The sequence below is a fragment of the Montipora foliosa genome, chromosome 2, assembly GCF_036669935.1.
Source record: "Montipora foliosa isolate CH-2021 chromosome 2, ASM3666993v2, whole genome shotgun sequence".
Classification (NCBI taxonomy): domain Eukaryota; kingdom Metazoa; phylum Cnidaria; class Anthozoa; order Scleractinia; family Acroporidae; genus Montipora; species Montipora foliosa.
Window position 1 is genome coordinate 64,587,931 of NC_090870.1, and position 25,351 is coordinate 64,613,281.

Sequence of the window (25,351 nt, forward strand, 5' to 3'; positions counted from 1 at the left end):
AGGTGTATGAGAAAACCTTCGCTAACGTTTAACGTAAAGTATATTTTATACTCTGGACAGTGACGTATCCACTGGATGAACTTATCCAGCCCTTGATAAACTGAGGCCAAGTGTACAAATGGTTACCAGCGATATGCTGCTGGGGGTAACCCTGCGATGGACTAGCACCCCGTCTAGGGAGGAGTGGCAACACTCTCAGTAACTTCATGCTACTAGCAACTGGGATAAGTCTGGCGATTCATGTGCGATTTACCTTGGTCACTTTTGGCTAAAATCGTGAAATCATCGGGCCATACCTCGCTACAGGTATTCCCAATAGACAAATAACCGCCTGGTCAGAATTATATTGACCGTTTCACTCACATTCGTTCGGCATCACACTCGTCGAACTTCGAAAGGGAATCGGACTGCAAGCAGCAGTTCATTTGAAAGGGAGGTTCAAACTCAACTAAAATGACTGAATCAGTCTTAGAAAAGGAAGGCGTCGGTTATTTGCCACCTTGATGTCGGTTTTTAGCAAGTATACCTGTATAGTGTTTGTGATGCGCCGGACCAATGTTCTGCAGGACTCTACAACAAAAACAAGAGGATAAATCATTTCTATCCAGCAATTTATGCCGTTTTCAGTATACCGCTTAAGCTCAACATGCGTTAACCGATGTCGCTTTGTCTAGTGTTTGGTAATGGTCTTGACACAGGGCTAACCATTTCCCACGTGGAAACACTAACCAGCGTTCAATACAAGAGCTAAGTACCAAAGTTAAATACTACTGAGTAATAGTCACCGTTAAATACCATTTTAACCTAAAGATTTACTTAACTAATGGTTAGCACTAACCATACTTTGAGCAATTTTGCCCTGAATACTAACAGCTAAGGTAACTGAGAAGATTTCGTCGCCTGACACCTGTAGTCATTGAACAGATTTCAACATGGATTTTATTGGTTATATTTCTGCGCCAACAAACCCACCAACAAACAGCTTTTCATGGTATTTCACATAGTTAAGCGTAGACTGTCATTCGAAAAACTCGAGCACGGTATTAAAACATTTTGATGGCGATACGCACTTGATGCTAGCTTTGTAACAGGCTGACTATCCCCCGCAATTCGCACACGGTTGCTTCGATTTGCTCTTACTGTATACAGTCGTCCTGAATGGCACGCGGTCAAAAGCTAAGGGATTGGGGCGAACTTTCTCCTCGAATTCCGTTTGGCTTTCCGGAAGCGCTCTTCTTCTCGAGGAAATCTCTCTTTAGTGAACCACAAGCGCCTGTATGCAAGCTAAGCCGATGCCTGATGAAAGTCATTAAGGTGATTCCTTAGTAATAGAAGTTGTCGTAAGATTTTTTTAAAACTTTTCTCGATTGTTCCCTATATTATGGTGACTCGAAATGTGCAATTAAAAAAGTAGGTCACCAAGCTCGTTTGAGAGACATAACTTGCTCAAGTTACTCATTTAATCATTGCGCCTTCATCTATCAAGGACAAGTTTATTCCATCGGTTCAGGCTACGTTTTGCACGAACAGGAAGCACAGCTTTGACGTAATTCTTGAAATAACAAAACAGGTGAATTGTGTTGCTCAAAAGGAATAATTTAATGTTTGTTTTATGGCACAGGCACAAGTCTTGAAAAGGCACTGACTACAAATGTTCTTCGGGTGCGTGATCTCGAGGAGACAATTTTGTGTCCACGAGTGATGGCTACGAATACTATCTTTCCTGTAACTTTTTTTTCTGACGTAAATTTTTTGTAATTTTTTTACAGCGCAAAGAAGATGAGTAAGAGAATAAAATTATGCCAAAAAAAAGATAGGTCACCAACCTCGTTTAGGAGAAAACAGAAAGCAAACCAAGCTCGACCCCTCGACAACACGTCTCCCCGATAGCGCGGTTTCACTTTCACAGTCGGACTTAAATCTTCTTTAGCATTATCAAGGCTATCACTCGACTTTTTGTTTTGTGAGAGTCCAAAACGTTTCTTGTTTTGCTCTTTACTGCTGTGCTCTGAAAACGGCCATTCTTCTTTCTAGCGAGCTTTCCCTCACGAAAGGTCGGCATTTTGAAATGTTTTTGGCCACGTTCGATATATCAATATTCACACATTGGTACGAGTCTTTATGGTTAAATTTAAACATTGTTTTGTTTAGAAATATCCGTTGAGACTTGTGAGACAAAGAGCCATGAAATTTGACCATAAAGCCTCTTAGCCATGCCTGAATACGAACGGGGCTTACAATGTGTTATGCGCAGAACAGGATGCGCAGTGCAATACTAGGGAATCACCTTAAGTAAGATCCTTGATGGATTTAAAAAAACGCTGCCTGCCGTCAAAGGCTGTCTAAAAATCCAGTCATAACTGGCAGGTAATTCATTCTCACTTGTATTGTGGCAGATCAGGTGTTTTTCCCTGATCACGTGACGTCAGACAACACTGCTGTAACTGCGACTTGGCGTCCATCCAGTCCTGATTGATAATGAACTCCTGTGAAACAAAAAAAGGAAACTTGTGGAATAGTTCATGCAAAATCGGAATTCACTTTGACTGCTTGTGAACCTAATAGCTAATCAATGAAGGTGCTATGACAAAACAAAAAGGGAGAACGCGAAGTTACTTTGGAGTCAAGACTTTTGCCAGATTACTTATGGCACAAACTGCTGCCATTTACCTCGTAATGATACATTTGAATAAGCAGTAGAATTCAAAGGTCGTCCCCAAACACACAACAAGGGACAGAAAACCTTTTCGAAGACTACGCCCCAAACTCTTTTTACACAGTGCGTGGGCTCCTTGACGTCACACACAAAGTTGCGTGAGACAGGGCCAATCGTTTAGAGACTGGAACTAAGTCTAACCGTTTGCAGATTAAAATGTTGCAAGGGTAGCACTTTCTCCTCAGTCGTTTAAGACCACGAGTGTGTCCCTGACCAGGGGCTTGATCGCACGACTTCCCGCTGACGAGATCATCGGGCTAAAAGACGTACCTCCAGGCGAGGGAAGAGACAAACGCGGCAAAATACTTCCACATGTCTGAGACCTTTGTCCACGTATAAAGCAGCAACGAAAGCTTAAAAAAAAGAACTTAGTTATCGCCTGCATAACATGTTTCTGTAGCCATTTGTTTGAATCTAGCATTCGCTGAATTACCTTCCAATACGTCAGCAAGAAGTTTCTCCCGAAAACCCTTCATTTCAGCCTACAATGACAAGAGAGAAACAAAGAAAATTAACGACAACGCGCTAAATTGCTTTCAAAACGATTTTAAATTGAGCATCGAAAGTTAGTTTGTGCTTGTTTGACTATAAATAACGAATATTTCCTTTGAAATCTAGCGCGACACTTCCATTCAATCTTGCCCCAGTTGTTGGAGCATATTTTATCATATTTTAAACTATATTTTCATGATCATTTTATTGTATGCAAAGTATTTTAATGCACGGTGCTTAAGAACTTAGATAGGAAATTGAAACGTGCAAACCAAATTAAGTGTCGCAAACAACATCGTCCCTCTCAGTCAATTTAAGTAACTTTCCCACGAGAAAATGTGTTAGGCGAAAGCCGAATTTCCGCCGATGTTGTTGGAAACACGAGGACCTACTTAGCGGCTCTTTCTTATAAAGTTGTAATACCGACCATGTTAGTTATCTTAACGTAATTATCTGTAGCGTTACTTTTCCCGCAGTTAGCCCGCACGGGTTAGCATAAAGGACCACGGAAACTTCGGTTTCCGTTGCTATCAGTTTATCCAACAATTAACTCGAATTTAGCTAGGTTGAAGTATCTACCGCAAGTATTTACCACATGATTTTTCACCATTCTTGCTGAGAGTGTTATGATCACGTTAATGTAACTTTTCAAGCTCTTTGACCAATCATAGCTCAGCAGGAGCATATATAAACGCCAGTTTTTAGTAAACTGAGGGGAGAGTTGGCTGCCGGCAACGGCAGAGTGCTGAAGTTCCACGCCAGAATAAAAAAGTTAAAACGCTGAAGCTCTGTCTACAAAATCTGTCCCGTAACACAGTTGTTTGAGAGGTGGATATCGTTATCAACAATCAATATCCAAGAGGTAACCTGCTGGCAACAGGCGAAAAGACAACTGAAAAACCAGGGTCAAAATTATGCATATGACAATTTAAATGCTTGCAGACCAGCGGGACACACTGTCCATGAAGAACCCATAGATAATAAGCAACCCGGCTTCCCAGGATCTCTTGTTGTTCAATGGGTAGAGCATCGGCCGGTGTGACGGAGGTCGCAGGTTAGAATCCTCCCTGAGACCGCCTGATTTTTCAGTTGCCCTGTCACCCGTTGCAAAGCAACTAGTTTACTGGTTTTGATATCACACATCCGCATCACACATCCGCTGGCCGCTGGACAGCGCTTTTCACCCTACCTTTTAAACAGCCCAGATCTATGCGCTTAACAAACAAAATTTCTTTGGTTTTGTTAAAGCGACACTGAAATGAAAGACGCTCACGTAACTAGCCCTTGGCTTGGAACACACCTGTCCTCCGAAGTTAATGAGCTTATCAAGACCCAGCTCCCTTGAAATTTTTGCCTGGACTCGATGATTGACGAGAGAACTCCGCAACAGCTGGTATGAAAACAAGGAAATATAGCACTGTCAAGAACAGCAAAAGCAAGGTTATACTGACTTAAACGAACAAGAAAAGACCACAAATCATTTTATCATCGTCTGATATTGCCGACGATTCTTTCCGTGTATAGCTTTGTAGATGCTTACCGTAAGGTGTCCTTCGTGATGTTCAGAAAAATGCTTATAGAGGTAAACGGAGACCACAAATTGGAGCACAGAGTCTCCAAGGAATTCCATGCGCTGGTTACTACCGCTGAAGTAAAAAAAAGGCGATTGTAATGACTCGTATAATGAGAATCGTGGAAGAAAACAGGAAAATGAACTCTCCCTAGGAAGGTTTATAGTCTTTACAATTAACAATTGAAGAGAAGTAAATCTTGCTTGCAGTGAAGGCGTCTTATGAAGGTGCTCGAGTCGCCTTCTCCACGCAGGGCAATTCACTGTATGGGCTGGTACGGGGCGAGACGAAATAAACCAGTCCTTCCCAGATCCTTCTTAATTTCTCGCGCCACCACCTTCCCACCTCACCCCACTGACGGAAATTTCTTTTTCAATCTCCCCACCCTTTCGCTCGAAAATTCAAGACGGTAGCCGAACATTTCGTGAAGGGTATACTCTGATTGTCATCCGCTCAATATGCCAGTTCTTAGTCTGTTCTATAAGGTGCTAATGACTATCAGTTCATAACAGAATGTCTTATTCTGTTTATTGCAGCAGGACAACATGCGCGCAACTTCATATGGCATACCGGTTTTGGTTCATGTTGAAGAATGAAATTGAACAACCGGTAAAAAAAAAAAAAAAAAGAAAATGGAAAGCACTGGAGAGGGTATGCTTTCTGCCTCTTACCACATAGAACCAAGAAAAATTTGTGTGGACGAGAATTCGGTACTCTGTTTGAAAACTGGACGGTTGATCGAGGAAGGCTGTTAAATGCAGGGGCGTTGGAAAAGTTCCACGGTATTAATACTTCGACTGAATACTTACAGAGTCAGGTTGTTGTAGCCAACTTGTGCATGAGTAAAGGCACGTGCTAACAAGCGAATGTGCGTGAACTCGATTCCACTCACTTGCTCAAACTCCTGTAATTTCTGGTGCAAAAGAAAGGAGGAAAATTGCAATATCTATCGTTTTTTAAACGAAGGTGTATGAGAACTTAAGTCAAGAATTTATCGTGTTTACTACTTAATAAAACTCAATTGGAAGGGCATAACCAGTTGTCTGTTTCCAAAAATGAAGTTGAATATTACGGTCCGACGCGGAGAGACAAACTCAGTAAAGCCTGGTTTTCACCAGCGACGCAAGCATAGCAGCATAGCTCTCGCAAGTGCAAGAACAAGGATCAAACGTTTTCCTTGTTGTGCTTGTGCTTGCTTTCCCGTATACGGAAGATATTGTTGACGTCACCTATTGTCATTAATGTGTCAACCAGAGCCTCATTGGCCGTCGAAACAAAAGGTCTTTGGTTCCCGTGGTTCGCAAATTTGAATAACAAAAGCAATGTTTGTAAACAGATATCTTCCCTATAAAAACGAAACAGGGCAAAAGAACTACGTCTGGCCGTGTCTGGTCAATTAAAGCACTCGTTCCAGATTCCCCGCGTCTGAGCCTTTAAACAAAATGGCGGAGGCCGTGGTTAAATTTCACCTCATCCAAAAATATCTCGTTTTCCTCCTTTTGTAGTCGCTTTCGCTTTCTTCGCCGAAAGGGTTGAAGAAACAGCAGCACTGAAGATTTTACATTAAGAACATAATTTCTCGACCTCAAGCAGAAAAAAGACGAAAAAAGGCCAAACCTGAAGAAGTTCTGAAGACGCAATTAGATGTCTGTCGCCATTGGGCTGCCGGGCCTGGGAAGAATAGAATCCACTGTTGAACTACGACAACTGATATTAATCTTGGATAGCAAATGCAAGGTCTCAAGGTCTACAAATTTTTCGAGAAGCAAGACTAAGCAAGATATCGGAGCGTTCTGCATCGCTCTTAACTTTGCCCTCGAAGGTTTTATAATTAAGGTAATGTTTCCTTGGAAAATCATTCTGTACTTGCAGTTCGAATGTAGGACATTTCATATATTTCATATCAGTCTTCATGTCATTGATGATCCTTTCACCGATTTCGGTATACACATCATTAATCTTAAGGCCACAGTTGTTGGAAGGGTGGATAGCGCTATCCGCTGAATAAATCTCTATCCACAGGAAAACTCAATCGGTTTTGCTAGTGTTTGTCCAGTGGAAAGCGTTATCCACCTTTTGAACAACCGAGACCAGATAGCTTGATAACTTAATGGTTAAATAGAGAATAGCGCAGCCGCTCAGTCATTGGTTCAAGCCCCGGATTCAATATGCAACTGTTGCGGCTTTTATAAATGTGATAATATTTCTCTAGAAAATTATATCACGAAATGACCCGATCCCTTCAATCTCAGCAAAATACAGAACTGTTTCTCATATGAGGGGACCTGACGAAACACACAAATCCTCAAGTCAAATATAGATTACTCATTAACAGCAGCTGCATTCAATTGCGCGCAAAATCAAGTAGTTCAGTTCTTGACGATCCTGATACAAAGCTCTTAAAGGCGCTTAAACACGAAAAGTACTAGAAAATTAAGGGGTCACTTCACGTCATTCAAGCACGACTGATTGTCTAAGATGGCGATCGATAAAAAGCAACAACCGGAACGAAATGGTGACCTCGCGATACCGGTGCGACGCTCTAACCAACTGACCTATGATTCCTTTCATATATCATTTCGTTCGTTGATTCATTCATCACGGGAACATTTGAACTCACAAATGACCAGCTCCCAACATCAGTGGCTTTTCCTAGCTCAGTTGGTTAGAGCGTCGCACCGGTATCGCGAGGTCACGGGTTTAAACCCCGTTGAAGTCCTGAAATTTTCAGGCTTCTCTACGCAATTGCTTCAATTGCGTTCATAACTGCGAGGTTCATAGTCTTACTTGAAAAGGCAACAAGGAGACGGAACCTCTAAATGACATTTCCAGCACGAAATAGAGATGAGGATTTCAAAAAAAGGAACGACAAATAACATCTCATAACATATTACAGGCACATTGACTTTTGGGGCCTTTTTATTGGACAAATTATCACAGAGCTCTGTATTCGATCACGGTTGATTGACAAGTCATCCGCATGTGCCACAGGCACCGCCCATTTTATAGTGCATCTTCGGGTTTAAGCCGAATTATCTGGTGCAGCATTCATTTTTCTTTTGGTGTGACTGAGATACAAAGTACGTCAAATTACGCGAAGAGCGCACTCGAAAGAAATATACCTGCAAAGGATGCTTGGGCAAGTTTGTCCAGACTTCTCTTAGTTCCTGAACAAAAGTCCATGAAAAAAAGAAAACAGTAGATTGACCTCAACACATGTAACACTTCAATGGATTAATCCATAAGCAGAACTTAATGTACAAGGAGTAACATCTTGCCAAACAGACATGGCGATTCTCGAGTCGTCTGATAACGTAGGCCTGTGAGGAAGCGGGAGGGACAGGCGACTTGAAACGAATGAGAGCCTTTCTCTAAAATTCTTAAAACCAGGGGAAAATGTTCTAACCAATCAAATCATGTAAAAGTACCGTGACGAACCAATCAGATTCACGCAGAGGCAGAGGCTTTCTGACCGCAAAGAATCGAGCGCGGGAAAGTACGTAGCCAACGCGAAAACTGAGAATGAACTTGAATTTCAACCGAACAAAGCAGTTTGGAAACAAATAATCTGGATTGGGGGATCGGATTGAAATAACAAACCTCCTCGTCAAAAGCAAGTTGAGTGAAAAGTTGTGTGGCTGGCTTTAATCCACTTTCAAGGTATATTGCCCCTAGATGGAACAAAGGAGATAAAAGAAATACTAGCACTTGAGTCTTCTGCTAAGCAAATGTAATGTTTCATTTCAGCAGCTGGTCCAACTGATTTTTTAAGATTCATCCTCAAAAGAGACCCATGGACAGATAGTGGCCGCCAGCGGAAGTCTAAGCTAGCGCAAAAAAGACAAACCCTTTCTTGGACAGGCGTCTTATTGATAAGCACGAGTTACTCTTTTGAGTACGATCTCGTTTAGCAGCCGCCATGTTGGATTGAACATGGACGGGGATTGGGACAAAGGGGAAGAAAAGACAGGTTTTTTTTCCTCTCCTCCACCCTCTCCATCCCCACTCATTTCCCCCCACTCCTTCTGGTGCAATTTTTCTCTCTCCCCAACCTTCCGTTGCTTCAACAATTCAAGATGACGGACATTTCGGGAAGAAGCATACTGAGTGCACGTTCGCTAGAATTCGCCTTCACTACAGGCTACACTGCCACTTACTCTCCCTGGTTCTTCAAGGATGTTCCTGAATATTAGTAAAGACACACACAGGTAAGATCATCGCACACTGCGTACAATCCTCATTAACTATTTTTGTGTGGCGAATACTTCCGAAAAATGTTGGAACATTTCAGTCAAACGAATGTTTAAAACTAACCTAAAAGAGCTTCAAAACAATTAGCCATCGCATGGTTGAGATCTTCTTCCAAACACAAATCAGGCCTAAAAATTTATACAAACAAGATAAATCGTCAGATGAAAATATCAAGACAGAACCAGTGTCAAAACTGGACCTACCCGTGTGAGTACTGCATATAATCCGACAAGCCTAATTTCTGGTGAATGAAAAAGATTCTAAAATTAGTAAACACGCGCCGCGATGGACCAAGGACCATTTTCATAACCTAGACTACCTCCCAACCCTTCCCCACCCTCACCCCTATGGTGATAAAATAGACATTGAAAGATTCAGCATCGTTGCTTTTTACGTATTAAAACAGTGAGAGGCAAAAGGAGGTGTGCTGCTTCTCATGAAAGCAAGGAAATTTCTATAAGTCGTACTCAAGACTTTTCTTTCTCCGACGATCTTACTTGGTCATGGAGTGAGACTCCTGGATTCAAAACATTTACAAAATACAACTAAGTTACAATTTACCACATCAACTGAGTTGATATGGCAAATTGATCACCTTAGAGAAATTTGAAAGCGACGTTTCGAGGGTTAGCCCTTCGTCGGAGCGAATGCTCGAAACGTTAGCTCTCAAATTTCTCTAAGTGATCAATTTACCATATCAACTAAAACGACGCAGCACCACAGTTTCTTTAGAAATTTAATTCCTTTATCATATCTCTCAGATAGTACGCGCCCAATCATTAGTCAATTTAGCGGGCCGTACACGGCAGTACGGCCTGCTGTACGGCCAGCGAAATTTAAAAATTTGATAAACATTCTCTAGCAAGTTGTTTTTATGTCGTTTCTGTTACATAGACTTGTAAAACTGTTTGAATCTTGCAAGTACCTATTTCAAAAAGCCAAGAACACTTGTAAGTTTTTCGGATTTTGACAGGCCAATCTTTGTGGAAGTCAGTTGAACCTAACGCACATGCCACGAGATTCTCTTTTCTGAGTTGATGTTTCGAGTGTTAGCCTTTCGTCAGGGCGAATAGACCTCTTTACAGATGTGTGCTTAGTTACCTGGCCTTTAAATGAAAGTGAGGCTGGTGTTGACCTTGTTATGATACAGATCTCTCTCCTTTTTTATGGTAATGACGTTGTTGCCATGCTAATTAGTAAGAATTTACATTATAAAAGCAGTGAGGTTTCTATCAAAACAAGGTCAACTCCAGCCTCACTTTCATTCAAAGGCCAGGTACCCTAGCAAACAACTGTGAAATGGACCATTTGCAGGACAGGCAATCATTAAAATGTGTCAAAATTAATGTCTTTCAACGCACCAACTAATAGTCTTTACAAGTGTATTGACTTTGACAAAAAAAGGAAAGGAAGCTTTAAAGAACATTGCCCAGAAAGAAACAGTTTGCTGGAAAAAAATAACAGGGAATAAAACAGAGTGCAGAATTATTTGTTGAACGTTGGTTTTTCTTCCCTCAAAACGTTTTGGGAAAGAGTCGCTAGCCATTTGCCTCTCCCCATGCAACATGAAATATGGAGGCCAAACGGGAGAATGCATATGTAAGGACACCCTACATTTCTTGTTTATTGAAGGCACCACGTAAGTCGTCTCTGTATGTACTGCCTACGCATGCTTACCTGGGCCAGTTGAGCCAAGTGCCTGTTTTGTACAAGAGCTGAGCGGTACATGGCAAGACCTCCCTCAGGCTTGTACGGCAGCATGAAATATAAGTGAGCACTAGAAAAGCAACAAGACTGTGTCAACATGAAGAGTGATAAACCAGTGCACGAAACCACTTTATTTCTAGGATCGTACAGCCTCAATCCAGTAAGTATATTTCTTTGCATCGTGTTTCGTGTTGCTTTTAAGGTACTTCAACAACAGAACACGAAGTATCCCGAGAGGTCGACCTCCCATGATCACAGAGCTTCATTTTTACCACCCAGACCAGAAAACCATTGCGTCAATTCGTCTTTTCAGTCAAAATTTCCTGCTATCCTGAGCAAATTCCTCTTGGGCGACCAGAAGCTTGAAGTATCAGTCTGATGTACTCAGCTTGTAAAGTAGGTCTGTCGGTAAAAATTTGTTTTAAGCCCCGTTCAAACACGGTAATGATAGTTGATGACAGTCGATGACAGTTTTAACTATCAAGCGTGTTTGAACACGAACTGTCATGAACTAATTGACGGTTTGTGAAACAGTTTTTGCGATGACTACCCGCACAGTCGGGATGTTACTGGAAAAGCGAAGAAAGAACTAGAGGTAAGCTTAAGTCAAAGTGAATTGCATCAAGTTCACTTTTGGCTAATGTATTATCTGTATGCCCATTTGAGGACTTTTTCAACCCTTGTTGTAATTTGAAAAACCAACGGTTACAGTTTCACAGCAATGACAGTTTCGATCCAATCAGGGATTTGATGAGGGTACGTACTTTCAAAATTTCGCAGAGTACCTCGTACTTCATTTATCATTTATTTATTGATTTTATCTTTATTTAACCACGGTACAATTCATCAGCAATATAAAACCATATGTACAATTACAAATTTAAAACCAAGTATAGATAAAACTACGTAAACTACATTAACTATCTTACTCAATATCATACAATAAAAGCTGCTTTCCCTGAATGCCGTGTTTAGATTAATGGCTTAGATAACCTCTTTAATCAGTTGTTTGAATTGAATGACGGACTCTGCCTTCCTTAGTTCTAATGGCAAACTTCCACAACACTGCGCTACTATAGCTAAAGCTGTTTTTGTAGTAGTTTGTGCACGGTTGCGGAACATTTACTTTATTCACAAAGTCTCTCAAACAGCAACCAGAATCGCGATGGACAAATTTCGAGCAGAGATACTCAGGTGATACTACCTGTAGGGACTTAAATACCATTGTTGCTCTTTCAATTTGCCTTTGAGAGACTAGGGATTTCCATCCTAAGAGTTCAAATAAATTGTTGACATCAGCGTCATTGTTAGAGTAGGTCAAGACAGGGCTGCTCTCTTTTGTAGTTTTTGCAGTTCGGCCTGTAAAGCTACTCCACAGAATCCCCGCAATTGTCCCCGCGACGTATCGGAGCGACTTATCGACTAGTGTGTACCGGCCTGTAGGCTTCCCTATCTTCCGCTCGTAACTCCTCCACTAATCTCTCCTTCGTACCCACCCTTTTCGTCCTTCCTCGTTTGTGGCGGCCCAGCAACTCTTCAGCAAAGTCATCCTGTAGTCAATTTGCTAAAACTGTGGTAATAACTTAACTGCTCTTCTCGGCTGGTATAGAGCCATTATCGTCGCAAATTTTAATACGCCATCTTAAGTGCTGATATTTGTTTACAATTTCACGAGGTAGGAGACTAGGTACCAGTTAGCAGCGCGATCTCATCGCGTGATTTTGACAACTATCACGAACCGTTTGAACGCAGATATAATTGCCAATGATCATGAATGATAGTTGAAATTATCATCGACTATCATCAACTATCTTACCGTTTGAAAAAGTGCTTTGAACTCGATTTCGTTGTTGAGCTCCAATCTTAAGCCCAAATATGGCGTGGCGTGACCACCCCGCTTGTGGCAACGTACCCTACTCTTTTCAACAAACAGAAACAGCGGGTGAGATTTGAACACTGAATATTGCCACAAACACCTCTGGAAGCAAGAGTCGATCATTTACCGGCTGCAAAATTGAAGTGTGTTACCTGCATATTAACTCCAAGACAGAATCTCCGAGGAATTCCAGTCGCTCATTATGACGTATCCTAAGAATGGAGATAACAAAAAAAAAGTTTGACCTTAAAAGTAGCCAATGAGTGAAACTCTATTCACCATATAAACCTAAAAAAGTTTTTAGCGAGATATGTTTCAGCGGCTAAAACCGCCATCGTCAGTTTCAAAATCATTGTATGAATGAAGTTTTTGTGCGTGAAATCGTAAGCAATAAAGGGCGGATTGAGCCTCTCATTTGTATCAAGTCTTGTAACACGGTCGTTTCAACAATTTTTACCTCGCTGCCGAGGAAATATTCCATAATCAATAATTTCTTGTGAGGGCATCTTTGATGACGTCATTGTTTACATTTTGTGTCGTTAACATGAAGGTATCAAGCTAATTGACTTCAAAAGGAAAAAAACTTGTTAAACTGAATTAAATCTCCACAGAATTTTAAGCCGTTTAACTTTGATAACAAACCAGTTATTAGAAATCAAAAACTAACAAAACTCTTCGGTACATTAGCGGCTAATTATCCCACACACTCTTTGTAACATTTCGAATTTTCAAAGCCATCATTGCTCAAAGATATGGAATATCGCATTGTGCAATGCACTTTCAATATTCAGCAATTTATTCTTAGATGACTGAATAGAAAACGGTAGCCTTGTGCTAACGAGGGAAAAAATGTAAACAAAGAATTCTAACTAGTGTTCTCTTGATTAAAGTTACTTTGTCCAAACGTTTTTGACTCCTCCTCGGACTGGTGTATTCTCTCTTCTCTACTGTCTATCTAGCTCAACATCCTTCTGAAGAGCCGTTTCTATGACTCCTCAGCAATTGTATCCTGTTTGAAGATTTTCAGACGTTACGTCACCTGAATTCTTCCTCCTTCATGATGCCTTTGTGAGTATCAACTCTACCTTTCTAGTTTATTCTCTGCCTTCCTCAGTCCAATTAGTTGCCTGGATGAACTTTCACTCAAGGCTAGAGCGCCATTATTGTCAGCAAAACTAAAGGTTAGTAAGCGTTAGTTATTGTCTTAAAACTCAACAAGGTTATTGCAAACACACAAACAACAAATCAAGTCGGCCATTCTACAAAGGCAAATGGTAGAGCCCCCCTTGGGCAACACGCATGCTCCAAGTTTCGCTGCAACGAATATGCAATCTTGATACACGTATTATTAACGAATTTGGAAAAAAATGATCGAACTGGTACAATTAGAGGCCAGGGATTGCAAATGCGTTAAAGGGGAAGTTTCCAACTGAGTGTCAAATGGAGTAGACGATTGCTTTGATTTTTTATTACATCTATGTCTACATGTTCCAGCACTCTGCCAAGTCCCTTGAACTCATAGTTGTTTCTGCTTCGTGGCCTCATTGGAAAAAACAGGCCAGACCGCAACACCATGAACTTCGAGCGCTACATATTTGCAAATGGTTGATGGGTTCTCAAACGTCGAGAAGAGTTTATGGACAAGCGTTGTGGGCGGGGTTTATGGGCAATAGTCGTTGTCTGAGAACAACTAAAACGTGGTTTTATCAAACAATAAAGGTAAATTAACCACTGTAAGAAAGATTTGTGAGCTAACAATTCCACCGCGCACCGGTGGCTCAGTTGGTTGAGCACGGGCTGTCACGCGGGAGGTCGTGAGTTCAACTCCGGCAGGACCAACACTCAGGGTCTTTAAATAACTGAGGAGAAAGTGCTGCCTTTGTAATTATATCTGCAAATGGTTAGACTTTCTAGTCTTCTCGGATAAGGACGATAAGCCGGAGGTCCCGTCTCACAACCCTTCAATGTTCATAATCCTGTGGGACGTAAAAGAACCGCACACTTGTCGTAAAGAGTAGGGCATGTAGTTCCCGGTGTTGTGGTCTGTCTTCTGTAATGTATCATGGTTGGGAGGGTAAATGCTCGGAGATATTAGCTACACCTGCGCCTGTGAGCATCTCTCAATGTAACAGGCGCACTATAAGTAATAAATTATTATTATTATTATCACCAAGCTACTCTAAAAATCCGAGGGTAAATAAAGATATATGATATGATATATGATGATATGAGTGTTAGCACTTCGTCAAAGCGAAGTGAGTTCGTTAAGCGAGGGGGCATCTAAAATTGCCACAGACAAACTGCACTGGCAAAAGGTAAGTAATACTGGATGCGGAGAACTACAGGGCAAACAAAATAAAAAAGGTTATTGCATGTACTTTTGTTACTTCAACCATAACTCACATGGACTGGTTTTCTTCCATTTTTCCGAGGTTAGACATGACCCGTATCAGCTGAGTGATACCTGAACAAAGGACGAAGATTAAAAAATGCTTACGATAATCTGGGGCCCAAATCATGAAATGAAGCGAACGACATATGTATTCCGTACGAATAATGGAGCGAGAACTGTCAACAGCGGCACATTTTGCAGATTTCAATTCAACTTCTTTCTTGAGAGCTAGACCAAGTGTTAATTTTTTGTTCTTTTTTGTTCCGGTTAAGAGCTGGGGTTTTTTGAGTTTAAAAACATTCCTTAGCTCGTGCATTTTCCCGCGCATGCAGCATCGATCTTATTTTTGTCCATATTTGGGCATAAAATAGGTGTCCGAAAATCTTCACCTTTGTTCCAAGGAAAAGAGATGCAAGCTACACGATTCAAAGTGGTATGCTTCTGCTTTACTTCAACTATACATTGAAAATAGTTTTCAGAAATCCCACAAGATTTGAAAGAGAATTTGAGGAGACTATGGTCACAGTAGTGGTCTTTTCTCGTCAAAAAGCAGCTAAGTTGAATATTTGCCAGTAAGATAAGATCGTGCAGCACATACCCTTTTTGCGCGTGTGTAATTGTCGCACCTTCCTGTCTCCATATCGAGGCTTTTTAACTCCGCAGTTTGAAAGAGAGTTCCGCGCGTGATCTGGGTTCATGCCAAAGTTGAGGTAATAGGACGGATGAGTCAGAGCCAGCTATTATTGAACATGAATAAACAAAAAACAAAGTTCACTGTCTTCTACAAAATAGAAAGTAGGGAGTTTAAGAAACCACGACGACTACGATGACGAAAACGTCACTTCAAAATATAAGTTTGAGCATTTCTAAGTATTTCATAATTATTCCAAGATGTATAAGTTGTATAGATTACACCAGGCAGTTTAGGTTGTAGTATCCTATAACTGGATTGGTACGGATGTAATTGACATAAAGAGAGAAAATGAATGATTCGCTGCGGTATGTTCACGTTGACGTCAAAACCTTTAATTTGATCATTTTGTTGAATGAGGCAGTGTGGCCCAGTGGTTAGGGCGTTTGCCTTGAGATCGGGAGATCCCGGGTTCAAGACCCTCTCTTACCACTCATTGAATTTGATTCTGGTAGTCCCTGGTTCAAATTCTCAGCTGCACTTGTAAACAGCCAACTGGTTTGCCTCCGGCCAGTTGGGATTCTTAACAGTTGTAGTTGTTGTCTTCTGTTGTTTCGGTGATTCCTTGGCCCTGAAAAGCCCTATGGGGAGCGGTCAATTAAGTACGTATTGTATTGTATGTTGTAGTTTTGACGAGTACGGGAGAGAAATGTCTAACCGACGTAGCTTTGTGGTTGACTTTCCTAACTTGGGAAGGACAAAGCTTTATCTTCTGCTTGGAAGACTACGATAGTATTTTTTCGAGTGTACCGGTGTCACCAACGGCAAATACATGATTTCAAAACAAATTCATAGGGGTACTTTCCTTGTACATGAAAATTCTGTCATAGGAAAATTCAAGCAAGTACGACTTAAAGTCGAAAACTGAAGTCTTGAGGAACTGATACTCTCTTCGTTCTAAAACCTAGGACACCAGACCAGATAGGATTGACTCTTGATTACTCTATTAACTGTTTTATTCCCAGATAATCAAAAACTCATTTTGTGCTATACTTCAGTCAAGTGGGGGTAAGAAGTTTACCCAGCCGAACAAAGAGTTTGAAGGATTGACTTGGGTGGCAGACATTAAACAGAGGAAGAGAAGCCTATACCTGAAGTAAGCTCCGATCTTTGAACTCATAGCCTATTTTCTTGTCAAGGGAGTGTAAACACGCGTGATAGCGAAGGTGGTGAACTAACACAGGAAGTAGCAGGGCGTGCTGAAAGAAAAGATAAAATTGGCTTCATCAGTATGGATGGAGGTGAAAAGCACTTAGCTTCTCTTCAAGTGCAGGCACGAAACACCATTGATGAAACTAATAATTCGAAAGAAGTATTAAAATGTGAAAGTGATCCCAGATTCCATTCCATTAAACAGGCAGAATGGGGTATTCGGCCGATTCGCCCGGAAGTGGACTCAGCCACCTGCGACTCGCTCGGACCAAAGAAGATTCGCCCAGCAACAGTTAAATCGATAACGTTCGACGATTTTCTGGAGGGAAACTATCGAATGATCGGCAACTAGCAAATTATCATACAGTGGCTGCTAACTACCATCAGGTGAATCACCTTTTGTCTCGGCGAATCGCCATAAGGCGAATAGCCTCCCAGCGAATCGACCGGATACACCATTCGTCGGGCGAATTGACCTTAAATCCAGCAAAGCGAATGCACCTGCCAGACTCACCTGACACATGTCTGATTTTAAACCCGTTTTGATCATGCCTTTACTGCCCACTTCCACCAACACATCACGACGCATGGAGCTAAAACAACAAAGAAAACCTGAAACGTAAATTCGTTCTTCCCAGGCAAAAAGAGAAAGTCTAACCGTAATAAGATTCATAAAGCGTGATTAAAAAGGCTTTTTAGTCACCTACGTTGCTTTTTTCCAACTAGTAAGTAATCAGAGTTTAACCAATCTTACACAAACCGCACACATTTCGTGTATCTGCAGCCAGTATACTAGAACAAACATATTCACCTCGTTAGACGCATCTTTTCCAATTCAATCTAAAATAAAATAGAATTACTTTCGATTAGCTTACATTAGCTCCACCTTCTTTCTCACAGACGTGCTTCCACGCCCTTTGTGTCAACAGCAGCAATTTGCTCTGCGTTGTGATTGGCCAATTTGGTTTTGGCTTTCAGGTACTTAATTGAAAAGCGCTCTTACATACCCTATTTATAATCACACACCCAAAGGCAGTAAGCAAACCACTAACCTTTAGCTTTACAAGCTTGTCCTGATTCTTACGACTTGGTATAGGCCTGAAAAATAGTCGTAATTGTCGTACACTGAAAAGCATTGCTCAGTAATCTGGGACTAATGCAAAGAAACTGAAGTCTTCCCCGAGAAAGATGAACAAGTTAATAAAAGCGTGATCAAGGGATCACAAGTTGACATCAAGAAGACATCATCAAGAGATTCTTATCAAAACAGTCCGATTACAAGGCCGATTCCAGAAAGACTTCGGGGATACCGGCCTTCCGATTACTACATCGGATGCTCTACCATTGAGCTATAGGAGACCCTTTTCCCTGATAGCAGAGGTCTCTTTCTTCTTTGCGTTCGCTGGGCTGACGAGTACCGGAAATGAGACCTCTGCCATAGGTCGAAACTCACTGTGTTGAGCATGCGCGGCGGTTACTTAGCGACCCAATCCTCACTTGACAGGCTCACTTGACAACAGCGGAATTACTGTAAAGGAATCCGCGAGACACAGCGGGCCCAACGCATTTCCCAAGTCACAGTCAGCCAACATAGCTTTTTTCCTTAACTTATCCCGGGGCATGCGTTTCGAGTAGTGCCGTCCAAGGGTGTGGACGGCGGCTGGATCAAAGTGAGTTTCGACCCATGGCAAAGGTCTCTTTTCCCGTACTCGTCAGCCCAGCGAACACAAAAGAAAAGAGACCCGCTATGCTAGCAGGGAAGAGACCCTTGGGAGTGAGGCCATCAAACTTGGAGAAAAGGAGCACTTGGATTTTTTTCCGAGCATCCCCGACTGGAGTCTTCACCGACAAATGAATCTCTTCATTTCATCGAATGAAGGGGTAGTTTCTAAAGAAACTGTGGTGCTGCGTCGGTGGGGAAGTAGTATACAAAAATTTGGTTTATCAACGGAGTTGATAATGTAAATTGACCACCGTACAGAGATTCTAAAAGCTGACGTTTCGAGCGTTAGCCCTTCGATTCGCTATGACGAAGGGCTAACGCTCGAAACGTCAGCTTTTAGAATCTCTGTACGGTGGTCAATTTACATTATCAACTCCGTTGATAAACCAAAATCTTCATTTCATCCTCCGGGGTTAACAAAGAAAATATATCTTTCAGTAGAATCGAGAGAGACTACAATTTTGGTGCTTTAGGCTTTAAATAACAGCAAAGGGCAAGTTAGTTTGTGCCAGCCTTCCTTCTCTGCATGCTCTCAAGTAGAGTCCAACCAACTTCAACCATCACTTCCTCAGCTGAGATTCTCTGAAATTGGTGGAAGATGGCGCTGTATTCTAATCCCTGATTACGGTAGCACGCTGAGACCAATGAATGTTTTGTTGTAAATAGTGTAACAACTGTAGCAGTTAAAATATGTATGAAATAAATTTATTTACGTGTTTGAGATGAGATTCCTCAGCTTGTTGTGAGTTTTCAACAGCCTCTGATACCTGAAGAAAACAAAAACACCAAAACATAGAACGCAGAGTCACCAGTAAAAGTTTTAAATGAGTTCTAAAATAGCGGGAACGAGAGAAGACTACATATGTCGACCTAGGACGGCAAATCACTTCCATTTGCTCTGAGGTTTTTTAACACGATGACTCCATGAGTGATCCTAGTGAACATAAATTCAGTGTCCGCCTCCATAACTACACTTGTAGGCAAGTTCAAACGTGTAACTCTGTCATAGAAGAAATACAACATGGAGTATCCCTTTTATGTCTCAAAATCAGAGAGAAATGATGCCGAGAGATTACAAAACCAAGTTTGAAGTATTACAGCAGTACAGTAACTGATCCCAGTCTACACATTCAGGGTCACCCAACGATAATCTTCGGTGAAATATGTGTTCGGAAGAGTCAAACTGCTCTAAGAATTTCGGTTCCACGTTGCCAAACAGCTACAGATTCTCTACTAAAACATAACCTAAAAGTTTGGAAACTAGGGAAAAGCAGTCCCTTGGGTTTTCGGAAGGGATATTTTTGCAATCTTTGGCACTTAAAATGTCACCTAGCAGTTTCGGATGAGCAAATGGTTCGCTGGGAAGTTGTTAGAAGGCCACGTTCAGCTTGCAATTTCTGAAATGAAGATATCACTCCCTAAAATTTTTGGACGCTTCAATTTTCAGCTAAGACTTCCGAACAGGCCCCAGTTGTTCAAATAATGGATAGCGCTATCCGAAGGATAAATCACTATCCAGTGGATAAGTCGGGTGTCTTGAAAACTAAGACCCCGTTCGTTTTTGAGCTGCGGACGGCAACCGGAAGTGAGCTGTTTTTCCTTTTAACTTGTCTTGTCACTACCACCTTTATTATGCTAAGTATCTTTACTCCATCAGAGATGATTAGGTTAAAAATCTGGGAGACACTACTGTCCTGGCATGCGAAATGTTCATTTCCAGTTGCCGTCCGCGGCTCAAAAACGTTGCGTGCTTAGACTCCCTAATATAACGTGTAAAACCTCCTTACCTTTGCCATAGCCAACGAGGAGGACCCAATGTGGCTATGGCATAAAGGTAAGGAGGTCTTCGTTTTTGAGGTCTTAGTTTTCGAGGTGTTAGGTTTCGAGACAAGCTGAATAATTAAGTCAAAGTGAAACCAATTGCGCTATCCAATGGATAGTGATTTATCCGGTAGATAGCGCTATTCACTTTTCGAACAACTGGGACCACATCAAATTCTTCTAGGTGTTAAAAAGATCTCTGTAGACAGTTTTCATACATTACAAGGAGCGTAAAAATGTTTCTCAAAGGCTTTTGGCTCAATTTGCTCGTTGGGTTCCCTTGTATAGTTGATGTAGTTTGACTTGCACTACCCCTGCATCACACTCGCCAAAAAATAAAGACAACAAGAAACCCCAATAAAAGTTACACTTCACAATGCAGCCAGTTTGACAATCAGACATAGCTTGGTTTGAATAAATTTGAATGTCGCTTAGAAAGTTACGATTCAGACAAAATATTTTGATACTCCTGTTTGTGTATTCATCAGGGTTGATCTAACGTTAATGCAAGAGTCCTTTTACATGCCAAAGAAAAGAAAGCCCCATTTATGCCTCCTCCTTTTTACAATCATGATCACCACAAAAACGACAAAGGAATTTTAGCTTCCTCACGTATGTATTTTAGAGCAAATGAAAATTGACTCTGGACAATGTTGTCTTGAAAGGGTTGGGGACTGTTGAGGTTTCTTGAGAAGAAAGAGAAGGATTTCACTTACTTTGCGTCTCCTGCAAAGCTCATCTGAACCGGTCTGATACTGTGATGGATAATATCTGGGTAAACCTGAGTGGATTCAATAAGCAATACCATTGGTATCAAGCAAGACCTTTATAACCCTCTTATTGGCCAACTCTTCATTAAAGACCACAGTCGTTAGTTTTAGATCCTGTTAAAATGGCCAGAACCTTTTCTTAAAACGAGAAGCCTGTTCTTGTCACAAACTCATTGTTTACATGATCAGTCAGTAGTTGCATTGGTGATGAAATTCTGATGATATTTCAAGTGAATCTCCACTCTTATATTCAGCGAAAATTCAATTCAATTTGACACATACTGAGGTAGACTTGACATGTTCCTCATTCTTTTGCCTTGGTGTTATAAACTGAATAGCATTTCAATAAAGGCACCCTCAAGCTCACTGTAATAATATTGGAAGTCAAAGCAGCAGAGATGGTGCAGTGGTGAGAGCCCAAATGCCTCCCAGCAGCAATGTGGCCCGAGTTAGATTCCCGCACTTAACATCATATGTGGGTTGAGTTTGTTGGTTCTCTACTCTGCTCCAAGAGGTTTTTCTCCAGGTACTCCGGTTTTTCCTTCTTTTCAAAAACCAACCAACAATTTGATTTCAGAGCTGATTTGATTTGATTTGATTTGATTTCTGCACAGTACACCAGTGCTAAATACAGTTGACATTTAAATAAAGTTCATTATTCTTATTCTTTGTGTTATTATTTATATTATACATATTTTATCAATGTTATCCATTTCCATCAATTGGACTCGTCCCTTGTTTGGACATGTTTCAAGAGGTTCACACAATTATCCCTTGGAGAAAGGACATGTGCGGGATGACTGCTGGTGTTAAATGCCTCTCATTACTTAACAATGACCTACCTTGCTTTTACAAGATCTATGTTTTTCCTTACAGAATTGCATGTCATCAACGCGAAGAGCTGCAGGCTTCTGTTGTTAAAATAAAACCTTCATTGATGTAAAATGCACAGGCAAAATCCTAAACAAGCTGCAAATCACATTACTTATTAACGATATTTATAAGGGCCTGTTTACATGGAGATAGGGTAACCCACCTAGATAGGGTAACCCTCCTGTCCAATAAACTCGTATTTTTTTGGCGTCACATTTACATGATAGGTGAGGTAACCCGCCCAGCCAGGGTTGCATTTTGTAATGTAAACACTTGAAGGTGGCGTCACCAACCAACCTGGGGTCGGCTTGTGTCACTATACACTGCCTTTGGCAGAGGTGTTGCTGTATTAAAAGTGATAAGAGGCCACAGCACTGAAAAATTGAAGCAAGTGAAGCTAGTGAGAGTAAAAGAGCATTAACCCTTTCACTCCCAAGAGTGCCACTTATAGATTTTACTCTGTCTAACGCCAGACGATTTTACTTGTCAATGGGGAACCCCACGGGGGTGAAAGGGTTAAGCCCTCCACCCACCATTTTGCCTGTTTACGTCACTACTTAGCGACCACATAGTAGCCTTGAGAAAGGTTATCCTGGACCCCAGGGTGGAAAGATTGCGTGTAAAAATAAGCTATTTTTCCACCCCACCCACCCAGTTTACCCCACCTCCATGTAGACAGGCCCTTAGACTGATACCCAAAAGAAAAGGAATTACAACACCATCATAGCAAGGATTACTGGACATACCAAACCATGGCAGAGTCCAATCCGAATTTCTGTTGAAATTTCTTTCAATAATTTAAGGACGGTGCCTCCTAATTCAAAGGTGTTTTTGCCCCGGTTTGTGATTATACAGGAAATTTAGATCTTAACAAGTGTTATTGAAATCAAAAAAGAAAATTGGGGGTAACCACGCATTTTTCAAAGATAATCCATGAACAACATTTGTAAAAAGCTTTAAAATGCAAAGCCATGTATGGCATTCTTTCTCAAACTGAAGCTTAACTATTTTTAAAAAATGCATGGTTGCCCCCGATTTTTTCTTTGGACCATTAGCACTTACTAAGATCTACTTTCTCTGCATAATTTTAAACCGCACAAAAATATCCCTGTATTAGTAAGCATCACCGAAAGGAAATCAGAGTATCTTGAGATGCGCAAAACGTATGCACAATAACAATTATAGTAGGCACCGTCCTTAAAAGTTACCTTATAGTATTACTTACCTTAGCTGGGTTCATGACAATGGCATTCCTACATGACTTGACATACTCTTGCCACTTTTCGATCTTGCTAAGATCAAGCTGCTTCAACTGTCAGGAAAAACAGATCAGTTCCTGATTAAGCTCCCACACCTTTGGTTTTAAAAGATTAACATTTCTCCCTTCCCCTTTCCTTGTGGGGAGTACAGAAATAATTACTATGTGGGAGCTAGAATTCATGTTACAGTAATTGAGTCCTGTCCACTTTGGCCATCTCTCTTCCCACTTTGGTTTAATACAACTAATTTTAATTCTGGGTGCCTCGAGAAACTATTACAAGGGAGTGGTGGTAGAGTTGTGTGAAATGTTCTCTGTGAAAACCCTACCACCTCCCTGTCTTGTTGTTGCAATCAAGTTGTCATGTCACCAACTTCAATCAGGGTCTTCAATCAGGTTCAAAGCTTGTGCAATGAGTAAAGAAACTTATCCAACTCAATTACAATATATATACCTGTATAAGAGGCTGAGCAGAGGAAATGACGTGACTCAACACTTGACTCATTGGCAAAAGCTCATGGCAATCCTTAGAATCACGGTTGTCTAGAAAACGGAAGGAAGAACATTAAACATTTTAGACTAGCATTTAAGATAACTTATACATGTAGCTAACTTCAACATCTCTTTGACATGTTTTTTGGACCACTGGCTAGAGTACTGTGTCAACAGAACTGACTGAAAACTTTGGGATACTATGCTCTTGAGGAGTGCTCAACACAGATGAACACAGGACCATGCCATGATAGCTCAATTTTTTTACTATGTGGCCTGAGTTGATTTAAGTTGATTATAATTATGTTATGAGGATCAGAATTACTTTCAGTTTATCTGTCATGCAATTTCAGACTTTTCTAGAATTATCTTACATCTGTAAATTATATTCCAGAAATTTCTTTGATGTGACTCAGCAGTTTCCACAATAGTACACCTTGTATTAATACACTATAAATAGCATCAGAACATTCTAGATGCTTAGAGTAAAAGTATAAAAACAGGTTGGCAAGTAATAGAAAAAAACTCTTTTGCCCGAGTGCTTACCCGCGTGGCTAACTGTGATTGAACTTATGCTATGGATGCGATACTGTGGTGAAGCTATAATCAAATGTGATAACTTTGGTGGAGATATACCGGTAACCTTTGACCTTGCTATATCCAGAGAGAAGAAAGAGACAATGGCCGAAAAGGGAAGAAGACAAAGAAATCAGAGTTCATTATGAAGTCCTTCGTAAGAGTTTGTGTACACAGAAAATCCAGTGAGTGGAAAGAATCAAGTGAATCAAGAAAGTCAAGAATTGTTGCCTACAGTCAGTGGAACTTGGAGTTCTAAGTTAATCAAGATCAATTCCAGATTGGCCATGAAAGACAGTAAGTATGCTTTATGAACTCCTTAACTTAATCTTTAGTCTATGCAAGTAATTGTAACAGTGCAAAACTAATTAAATAAGAGTATAAAATGGTAACTGCTCGTTGTCACACTTTTGTTGCGTGTCTTATATCATACTCAGGAGTTCTTTTTACTTATGTCTTGTTCGCTGACATCTCTTGGTTGTTTCAGCACGTAACAATAATTAATTATTATAATTATTATTATGGTTGAAATTTTACATGGACTTGGATGTGGTGTAACTTAAAGCGTGACTAGTGCATGAACATTCTATGACGTAAAGGTAATTACATGATTTTCAGTCAATTTGGAAGAAATAAGCACAAGCAAAATTTTTTCAAAGACGAACAAAATTTGCAGCGTTTGAAAAAAATCACTAGTGCTAATTTATTCCAAATTGCACAAGAAAAATCATGTGATTACTTACTAATAATATACATGAAAAAATTTCCAGACAAGTTTATTGTAATCAATCAGAAGAAATGCACGCGTGTCATGAAATGACGCAAAAATTGCACTTTTGGGCTTGTGCATTTGATTGGCCACCTGAGACTTTCTTTGATCATTGACCAATCAGAATACCTGGTTTGCTAACTCTTTTTGCACTGTGCTACACAGTGCACCTGGAAATTGCAGCATTACTCTTAGCCAATCAGAATGGAGAAATTTTTCCA

General features: G+C 40.8%; 1 protein-coding gene across 2 annotated transcripts in view; it reads right to left on the reverse strand.

Annotated features, from left to right (window-relative positions):
• LOC137985645 (ribonuclease 3-like) overlaps nt 1–25,351 on the reverse strand; it is a 37,634-nt gene that overhangs the window by 3,773 nt on the left and 8,510 nt on the right. For both annotated transcript variants that reach the window (XM_068833297.1, XM_068833289.1), the window contains exons 11-35: nt 23,748–23,836; nt 23,261–23,347; nt 22,005–22,073; nt 21,109–21,173; nt 19,285–19,338; nt 17,901–17,946; nt 17,660–17,688; nt 17,363–17,441; nt 16,788–16,895; nt 15,604–15,742; nt 15,017–15,077; nt 12,766–12,825; nt 10,708–10,807; nt 9,234–9,271; nt 9,094–9,158; nt 8,380–8,450; nt 7,902–7,946; nt 6,397–6,450; nt 5,589–5,692; nt 4,749–4,854; nt 4,509–4,598; nt 3,150–3,198; nt 2,987–3,069; nt 2,383–2,486; nt 527–570 (exon numbers count right to left, since the gene is read on the reverse strand). In XM_068833297.1, coding sequence (XP_068689398.1) covers nt 527–570; nt 2,383–2,486; nt 2,987–3,069; nt 3,150–3,198; nt 4,509–4,598; nt 4,749–4,854; nt 5,589–5,692; nt 6,397–6,450; nt 7,902–7,946; nt 8,380–8,450; nt 9,094–9,158; nt 9,234–9,271; nt 10,708–10,807; nt 12,766–12,825; nt 15,017–15,077; nt 15,604–15,742; nt 16,788–16,895; nt 17,363–17,441; nt 17,660–17,688; nt 17,901–17,946; nt 19,285–19,338; nt 21,109–21,173; nt 22,005–22,073; nt 23,261–23,347; nt 23,748–23,836 — 1,839 coding nt within the window. The remainder of the gene's footprint in view (nt 1–526; nt 571–2,382; nt 2,487–2,986; nt 3,070–3,149; nt 3,199–4,508; nt 4,599–4,748; nt 4,855–5,588; nt 5,693–6,396; nt 6,451–7,901; nt 7,947–8,379; nt 8,451–9,093; nt 9,159–9,233; nt 9,272–10,707; nt 10,808–12,765; nt 12,826–15,016; nt 15,078–15,603; nt 15,743–16,787; nt 16,896–17,362; nt 17,442–17,659; nt 17,689–17,900; nt 17,947–19,284; nt 19,339–21,108; nt 21,174–22,004; nt 22,074–23,260; nt 23,348–23,747; nt 23,837–25,351) is intronic.